Consider the following 9,039-nt stretch of genomic DNA (forward strand, 5'->3'; position numbering starts at 1 on the left):
GTGTCCTCTCAAACTCTATGAATGCCGAGAATCATTTGAGGCGTATGGTGTGCAGAGATTCACAGCTCTTTCCCTTGGCTAACAAATGTGAACTTCTTAATGTTCCCATTGCAATGTTGGAAATAACTTCTGGGACCTAAGTACCTCCTTATTTGGTTGTGTGCTTTCATGAGATTCACTGGGGGCTGCACAAACACCTGCTAATGGCTCACAGCGAACTAATTGCAGCTCCCATAAGTGGAACACGTGATGTTGAGGTCACAGAAAATGCATCCGATTGTCTACATATATTTTTTTTATTTTGTCTTTAGCCCTTCCTGCCTCAGTTACTTTTAGAATAACATGATTTTTTTTTTTTTTTTTTAGCTGATTACACGTTTACAGTTCCAATATAACTTTGCTGTTTACGATCTGTTGGTTGAGATCAGTGTCCAAATATTCCTCATCCATGATTAGCATGTCCATCCTCTAAGTGCCGTAAAAGGTCTTGAAGCAGGCTTTTCTAAACTCTGGGGAAAGAGCATTAGAAGTGTAGAAATGATGAGGCTAAGTCATCCTCTCATTCTGCACTCTGTTGTCACAGAGCTTGTCTTCAGCTGTTTGTGCTGCCAGCAAAGAAATGGTGAGTGCCTTATGACAAAGGAACTAACTTCTCATACAAAATTGTTAATTTCTAATATGTGTAATTAACATTATTAAATTCAACGTGAAGTACTCCCAGAAGCTTTGATGTGCTGATCTCTACTTCCTTTGATACATGTTGCTAAATGAAATACTGCAACTCCCTTATTTTCTTCCAGGCCAGCAAGCTAACACTAGAGCAGATCTCAGAGTATAAAGGTGTTTTTGAGATGTTTGATGAAGAGGGAAATGGGGATGTGAAGACACAGGAGCTGGAGAGGCTGATGAGTTTAATGGGAATCAATCCTACAAAGAGAGAACTCAGCCAGATGGCCAAAGATGTGGACAAAGACGGTAAATATGAGCTTGCACTTGCTGAAAACAAATATCATTGTACATACATCTAACTAAAAACACAGCAATGGTTATTTCTTAGATTGGCTTTTTGACCTTTATGGACCAGTGGCTCAGTTTAAGATAATACGGAGTAAGAAGTCACTTAAATGTAATCCAGTACAACACCCCTACCTAATCCTACCTTTTTGAAGCATATACAGTTCTTTTTTTTGTTTTTTTGGTTACACTGTTTCAGAGAAAGACCCTAATGGTCGTGGTGTTGTATTTGACTGTTATTGTAAGTTGGTGCAATTTGCATACACGAGCGACTGTTTTTAAATGCCTTCAAGCAATGCCCCGTGTATTCTGATCTACACCTGGAGGTGGATGTTAGTTGAAGCTTTATCTTTCTTAAGTTCAGCACCTGCCAGGTAAGTAATTAGTGCTTGAGCTAAAGTGCTAAATTAGCTTCTCTAATGATAACCTGGCCAGTTACATTACCTAATGCGCTGGATGGTAGACAAAATGGATGTTTGCCACTTATTCTGACTAGGTTGGATGTCAATTGCAACTCCAGGCAGATTTAGGGTTCATAAAGAAGACCCATGTGCAACTTTGAAAGGGAATAACATCTTCAAAAAAGGCATTATGAAAGAGGATAACATTATCTAATACTGCAGTATTCTGTTTAGTGAAGGAATGCACATTAATCACTAGGTGGCAGTGTTTCACTGTGTGTGCTTTACATATGGTGCGACTCATAAAACAAAACAAAAAAAAACAAAACAACTACTGGAATTTCCCAGAGTTGTGCACACACACATGCACACACAAACAGTCATCTGAAGACATTATTGGACTCTATCATCTGTGACATCTATGATAGATTTTCTATGAGCAGTTTAAGACCGGGGTGTATGCTCATTTACTTTTTTTAGTTAGTTGTTTAATTAAGGTGTTATTGATGTCTTTTCTTTTCCAATCCCAATTAACTGTTTTTTTCCCTACATTTTACAATATTGTTCTAATAATAAGTTCCCTAGTAATTTTCAACAATTTCCTACCATAAGTGTGGAAATTGATGACACAGAAAAGTCATAAAAGAACAAAAGTTTAGAGCTATATCTCAAGCAATTCTTATGTTGAAAATGTTATTCATTGTGTGCCCAGATATACTGCACTATTATTTTCTGCCTGCTGCTAATTTTTTTTTTTTGGCTATAAGTGTATCTTTAATATCAAATTAAGTTCCTTTTTAACATATCTAACACCTTTTTGTGTTATTTTATCTGTTATGCTGAAGGATATAATTTGCCATTTAATTTCCTGTTTCCTATTTCCCCTTCTCTTACCGTTGTCTCTTTATACCTCTCTTCTCTCTCTGACCCAAAAAGGGGAAAGAGCAAATGCAAGCAGATATTTATTGCAAAATTTCTTCTTAAAACTGTGATACTGACTCAGTTCTAACAAAGTATAGCTAGATTTTTAAATCTACACATCTCATCCATATTCATCCAAATACAAGAATTTAGAGCCTTTGGAAAATTAAGCTGTTCTTATGAATGTTTGCAAAGCCATTCCTTGATTACCTTGGTTGAATTTGATCACCTTTCATTTCACAACATATAAAAAAACATACTGTCTAATGTATTGTTTTTCTCTGTATGAAGAGTATGTTGGTATTCTTTTTTTCTGTCTTCTCTATGTCTGTCAAACTAACAAACTGAAGTTCATTTTTTGTGACATTTCAGGGAAAGGGATATTCAACTGTGACAGCTTCCTGGGTCTGATGGCACTATACCACGAAAGAACCAAAAACCAGGATGCTCAACTCAGAGCTGCTTTTAAAGTGTTTGATAAAGAGGCCAAGGGATATATTGACTGGAACACACTCAAGTAAAAATAACATTCATGATAAAAAGACAAAAACGCATTTTTCTCTCTCTCAGTAAATGAGTGAATTATTTGTTAGCTCTTATGTTGACCCACTGCCACTGAATTGCGCTGCACCATTAACTATTTAACAAGTAGTTAAAATGAGATAAAACGGATTTTATTAAAAACATAGTAAACGTGAACATAGTTTTAATATTAATTTGCCATTATGAGCTTTCAGTGTTTCTTGTATGTTTAATATTCATTTCCAGATATGTACTGATGAATGCAGGAGAACCACTAAGTGAGATAGAAGCGGAGCAGATGATGAAGGAAGCAGATAGAGATGGAGATGGAACCATTGATTATGAAGGTATATATTATATTCATGTTGTGTGAAGTTATATTTAATCACATAATTTTTCTTTGGTTTCTTTGTTGTTGTTTTTTTGTTTTGTTTTTTTTAGAAATGTTCTCCTGATCTTTATGGATAATTTATGTTTGTCAGATTCAGAAATTTCCATATAAGAAACTCAGTGCTACAAGATAAATCTCTTATGTTTCACCAAACTTGAAAATTTTATTTAATGTTCAAATATATATTACTGAAGAATGTTGTGAACTCTGCAGTATCCATTATCAATTATATATTGATAATGAATGAAATTTGACATTATTTTTTGTTAGATTTTTTTTTTTTTTTTTACCTGTCAAGTATTCTTGTGTATTAAGAAATCAACTTGGGAAAATACGTGTTATTCATCATAATTTAGTTCATTTGATTCACATTTGACTTTTACATTTAAATAAATCTCCATATACACAAGTATAATCAAAAATGTGTCCTTAGATGATGAAGATAAGTAGAAAGATGATAAGTAAATGATAAAAAAAATATAATGCTGATTTTAACACTTTCAGAATTTGTGGCCATGATGACCGGGAACTTGTTCAAAATGAGCTGAAGACTCCATAAAAGAAAGACATCTTACTTTGAGCCTTGAGGATGCTCTGCAGGAGTTGTGAACATTCAGTTTATGTTCCAGTGACACAAGAGGACGATCATTTTTGAGTGTTCAACATATTTGCAGTTGCTTTAATGCAAAAACATGCAATCGCATATTTGTGTTTTCTGAATAATTGTTGAAAACTTTCTCATAAGAATAAAAAAATCTTTCAAGGTAATTGGTCTTTTTTTTCTGTTTGTGTGTTTATGCTTTTCTGAATTGAAGTCACTGAGGGTCAGAGAAAAGACATCATAGGGTTAATATCCTCAGACCTGCCACCCGGATGCAGTCATTCACATGGGTCTGACAGCATCTGGTGTGCAGAGCCATTAAATCCCATTCTCATCCCTGCAAAACCAAATAGACAGCTCAGGGAGCCAACCAGATCTATCCTATTGAAGCCATTAGACCAATGGCAGAGTGAAGGGGGAGGGAGCCTGCTGGACTGATCTCTGTTTGCAGCATCCCTACAGCTGCCTCTGTTGTGTGAAATACAAGAAAGGGCAAGACGGAGGGGGGGGAGTAGATCCTTGGAGGCAATCGCAGAACGGAAACGGGATCTCCTGGAGGCTGCTGGGATAGGGTTACTTTGGTGTGTGGAGTCCATCTTCAGAGAAAGTGGCTGTTTTGTCAATGTAAACAGCCTGTGCAGTACCTGCATTGCTAAAGGGGGAAGCAGAAGAGGAGGAGGAGGAGGAGGAGGAGGGACAGACACTGGAGGAAATGCTGCCTCTTCCAATGAAATTTTTCCCTTCTCTTGCTAGCCCCTGTCTGCTGCAGCTCACCTCTGAACTCATGCATGTTACATGTTAAGGTACGTCTGCATCTCTAATCTGAGAGGACACATGGAGTAGGACCCGGTCACGTTGGCAGGATTAGTAGTTCAGCTGTTTGTACAGGACAGCTGAGATACAGTGCATCTTGACAAAAAATACCATGTTATGTATCAGTAACACACAATAATCAGACCATAAACTGATGAGCATGGAGGAATGTTTCACGCTACGTCTCTGTGCAGTGCAGGGGTTATTAACCAGACAACAGCAATGACTGAATCCAGCCTTTGGTTTTCATTGGTTGTTTGCTTCAGCTGCACATGTTCCTCATTAAGAGCACAAGCAGACAGGGTCCAGTAAGGAGAGAGGAATAGATCATGTGTCGACTTTCACATTTTCCCTGCCTTCCTGTGTCACCATATAACACTGCTTTAAAAATAGAGAGCATATTCATGTGTTGTTGTTTTGTTTTTTTTTTAACTCCTCATATATGTAAATCTTCAGGATAAATTGCTCTTCACTCTCATGGGATGTGCTCAGTATGTGTGTGGGTGGGAGGCACATGTACTGAGTCTTGGATCCAGTGGATATTTATGGAACCTGTGTGTGGAAGCTCTGTGTGTGTGGGTGTAAGTTTGATTTTCACGTTTGAACACACTACCAACACATTTCCACATAGTGCACGTTACAGTTTTAGTGGTTAGTATTCCTCTGTATTTTATCAAGTTTCCTCATGTGCCTTTTCTACCCACATCCTGCCCAAAACACCTACCACAGCCCTGCTGGCACAGTTAGCTATGGGTTGGAAATCGAGGGTGAGGTGTGCCAAAACTGAAATGTTTGATTTTTTTTTTCGCAAGGATTTAAGCAAATCATCAGTCCACAGAAGCAAAATAGAAATGACACTTTAGCATTTTTGCTGGAGTTGAAGTGTCATCTCACCCCACGGCTACGCTTCCATCACATACAACACATAAGGTAAATGATTTTTGCTTAATCGCCCTTTATTAATCACATATTGTCTTTCTGTTTTGTGTTAGTTTTAGGTTTTGTTCTTCAGATCATATGGCCAAAGCATCAACAATGGCTCAGCAGACCCCAGACCAGAGGGATGACATCTGTGTCGACCATGAGGCACACTAGAGACTGAGCGACATAACAACATCACCACAGAGATTCAAAAATACATCATTCAGTTGAAACAGTTACACCTGACCATGGCCACAACCGCAGCCAAGACAACTACGAGTTTTGTCTCCACAGCTGCCACAACCACCACAATCCCCTTCCTCTCAATGGGCACCAGCGCCAGAGACAATATCACCTCAAGAACAACCTTAATGACTGTTACTATAACAACAAACGAGACCAGCTTCAACGCCACCACGTTTCCAGAAGCAGTGATCGAGGGCTCGGGAATGGGAATGGTGCTTGTGCCCTTTGGCATCATCACCGTCATTGGCTTAGCAGTGGCAATAGTGAGGAATATTCACAATTCAAATATTGTCTGTTAATTTTCTCCCAGTATTATGTTTAATGTCTTAACACCTCAGACATTATTGCACTCTATTATTTAGCTTGGAGAACAGTGCTTGTTTCTCTTTCTGATTGTATCTGTCTTTCTCCATTCCAGATGCTTTATATCCGGAAACGGAAGCGGTAAGTTTATCAAAACTTTATTTGCTGAGCCAACAATCAGGCAAAACGGGATTATCAACCAGGAAAGGCGTGTAGCCATGACCCCAGGTTCACTACATGTCTATTGGTTTTGATAATTTGATTATTTGCAAATTTGTTAGGAAATTTACATTAGCAAAATATACTATTAGCTAAAGTACATCCTGCATTGTTAGATACTTGTATGGCCATATCTTGGAGTCCCATATCAAAATACAATTTAAAAAATCTTTATCATTTTCGCTTATAATGTCCACATGGCACATATTCCTAAACAAACTAACACAAGTTAAACATCAATCCCTCAGACGGGTAGGCCCACTGACAGCACTGGAGTTAACAGGAACTTGGATACAACAGGGTACATACACATTGAGCAGAAGGCAGTCTATGCAGTCGACCAGGGGTTAGTAGGGGCCAAACATTAAATTTTTGCCCATTTAAGCATGATTTTTTCTTACTTAGCTGCCAATTGATCCGTTCCTCTTATCTCTTGTCATGAAGGCTGGAGAAGCTGAGACACCAGCTCATGCCCATGTACAACTTTGACCCGGCTGAAGAACAAGATGACCTGCTGGAGCAGGAACTCCTGGACCATGGTCGGGAAGGCAGCCTCACAGGTCCCAATGCCAAGGTAGGCCAGAAAGGGTTTGGTGCAACCTGTACTGACATTTGGTGAATGGTTTGATGGCCACAAAAGCCGTAATAATCATACACCTTAATATTCTTAAGTTGACTTAAATTGTGAGCAGTGACTTAGAGTCTAGACAATGTTTCCCATCAACAATAATAAACCAAAAAAAAAGTGTAATGCCACATTTTTCTAATAATTTCTTATGTCCAGGTTGGATGGATGGTTATTTTGTTGTCTTGCATGTAAGTTACTGTTTTTGCTATATAGCACTACAGTAGTACATTAATGCTTTATTTTAGGCTACTGATTAAGTAAATTACACTGTCCCTATCATAATTTATCTTTTTGTGTTTTTTATTTTTTTTTTTTTACTTTATTTTCTTTAAAGTTTTGACTATGGCGTAACGGTAAAAGGCAAACATGGTAAAGTATCACCTGTGTGACTTTTGAACCATCTCTCTAAACCTCTTTTTCCCCACAATCCTCATTCTTTCACACTATCATTATTTCTGTATCTCAAACAAAAACCTAGTAGTTTAGATGTCTGTAATTCATTTTGGACACTAAAAACTATCCATTTTTTATATTAACTAATCTGTCTCAAAGGAAATGCTCACAGAGGACAGACACCAGCGCACTGAAAGTCTTACACCAGTCTTATCTTTTACATCCTTTCCTTTGTGACCCCTCAACTCAATACTTACACATTAAATATTTCAGAAGCTACATGTATAAACAGTGCACAAGTACAAAATTTTCCATGATTTTTGAAGTAAAATGCAATACTATTACACCTTTAAGACTTCCAGAGGCACAGTGCACTGTGAAGACTGAAGAAAAGCAATGTTTCATTTGGTTTTTACAGTCAACACTGGAAGGTCAGGTGTCACTCTTCCAAAGCTTTAAACAGCATCTCACATGTGATAACAACTGAACCAAATCCATTACAACGAAGTAAATTCACCGATGAAAATTGTTATGAGGTTAAAAGGTACAGAAAAAGTTAGTAAGTGGACCTTTAAAGTTAAAGGCTTACTCTTTTTTTTTATTATTGTGGAACAATGTGTTGATCCACACAACACTCAATGATCAAACAATTTTAGCATCATATTGACATTTTTACACTTTTATCATTTTTACATATATGCTTAACAGTTTTTGAACTTAATGTTTTATACATGTGGCCTCTGGTCCTTACACATTTTCTCTGGTTTCCCTAGTCAATCACTTTCTAAATCTTGAAATAGTGAGCCGATTTAGCTCTGATTGTCCTGAAATGAACGAAACATCAAGTTGCACAGGCAGTCATGTTACACCAGGACAACAAGCTGTCATTACTGTGTTTCTCACAGTTCAAGGCAGGAGTCACCAAGTGATCTTAACGTCACTAACAAGCTTATCTCTTATCTGCCCTGCTGCCTATCTCCTCTGCAGACTCTCACAACCTCCCAGGGGACCACGCAGAGGCCCAGTCGTCTGGTCTTCACAGATGTAGCCAAAGCTCTCAACGCTTAACAGTTCTCTTCCATTAGTTTATTTCAGTGTGCGGGGGCCACTGGCCTCATCAAGATATAGACTGTCGCTCAGGAAGGAAAACAAGGGAAAACTGGACTGTTGTTGGGAACAACTACAGCCTTGGTGATTATTTATATCACCATGACTTTGTATGTGAAAAGGCAGTGGTTTTCAAATGATGAGCAAAAAAAAGGGAAAAAGTAGGGTGCATGTATGATAAGGGAGCATATCGGGAGGCATCACATATGATCTTGCACTGTTATCATTTGACACACAAATACAGTGTGATGCACTTTTCTTAAAATCACATTCTGTCACTGTTGTTAAAATGTTTGGTAGCTTGTCAATGAAGTTCTTCAGAGCTTTGATATGTACTTCCATGTTTGATATGAGATGAGTGATCATTTGTGTTAATACTGATTTTGTGGTCTTACGTCTCTGACAAACTTGAACACTGGATGTGTGACCATCCTTAAGTGAATTGTCCCTCTCCATTTTGTTTCTCCTTTATTGAGTAATGAAGGATTGATTCTGTCTGTATACATTAAAACTATTTAAACCAATCTGTGAAAAATGGTGTTTTGCTGAACAAATCTGT

At 37.8% G+C, this 9,039-nt stretch overlaps 2 protein-coding genes across 5 annotated transcripts; both read left to right on the plus strand.

Annotated features, from left to right (window-relative positions):
- Positions 1–274: 274 nt before the first annotated feature.
- Positions 275–4,017, plus strand: LOC139631389 (calglandulin-like). The gene is made up of 5 exons (XM_071495618.1): positions 275–622; positions 801–975; positions 2,709–2,853; positions 3,105–3,205; positions 3,754–4,017. Exons 1-5 carry the CDS (start codon positions 620–622, stop codon positions 3,795–3,797), a joined length of 468 nt encoding a protein of 155 aa, XP_071351719.1. The 5' UTR covers positions 275–619; the 3' UTR covers positions 3,798–4,017.
- A 273-nt stretch (positions 4,018–4,290) lies between these two features.
- On the plus strand, positions 4,291–9,004 carry cunh3orf18 (chromosome unknown C3orf18 homolog). Of its 4 annotated transcripts, none has more exons than XM_071495615.1 (6): positions 4,291–4,653; positions 5,120–5,244; positions 5,656–6,093; positions 6,249–6,274; positions 6,797–6,926; positions 8,361–9,004. In XM_071495615.1, the coding sequence occupies exons 3-6, from the start codon at positions 5,833–5,835 to the stop codon at positions 8,439–8,441; spliced, it is 498 nt and encodes a 165-aa protein (XP_071351716.1). In that variant the 5' UTR covers positions 4,291–4,653; positions 5,120–5,244; positions 5,656–5,832; the 3' UTR covers positions 8,442–9,004. The 4 variants fall into 4 exon arrangements, with proteins under 4 accessions (XP_071351716.1, XP_071351718.1, XP_071351715.1 ...); XM_071495617.1 differs by lacking the exon at positions 5,120–5,244 and adding an exon at positions 7,315–7,349; XM_071495614.1 differs by lacking the exon at positions 5,120–5,244.
- Positions 9,005–9,039: the final 35 nt, after the last annotated feature.

The sequence above is a fragment of the Trachinotus anak genome, unplaced genomic scaffold (assembly GCF_046630095.1).
Source record: "Trachinotus anak isolate AG129_WGS33_773 ecotype Australia unplaced genomic scaffold, CSIRO_AGI_Tana_v1 ptg000013l, whole genome shotgun sequence".
In the NCBI taxonomy this organism is placed as follows: domain Eukaryota; kingdom Metazoa; phylum Chordata; class Actinopteri; order Carangiformes; family Carangidae; genus Trachinotus; species Trachinotus anak.

Coding starts and splice junctions, on each gene's coding strand:
- LOC139631389 (XM_071495618.1), top strand. Junction 976..2,708: donor CAAAGATGTGGACAAAGACG/GTAAATATGAGC, acceptor GTGACATTTCAG/GGAAAGGGATATTCAACTGT. Junction 2,854..3,104: donor ATTGACTGGAACACACTCAA/GTAAAAATAACA, acceptor ATTCATTTCCAG/ATATGTACTGATGAATGCAG.
- cunh3orf18 (XM_071495615.1), top strand. CDS start 5,833: ATGGCCACAACCGCAGCCAAGACAACTACGAGTTTTGTCTCCACAGCT. Junction 6,094..6,248: donor TTGGCTTAGCAGTGGCAATA/GTGAGGAATATT, acceptor TCTCCATTCCAG/ATGCTTTATATCCGGAAACG. Junction 6,275..6,796: donor TATATCCGGAAACGGAAGCG/GTAAGTTTATCA, acceptor CTTGTCATGAAG/GCTGGAGAAGCTGAGACACC.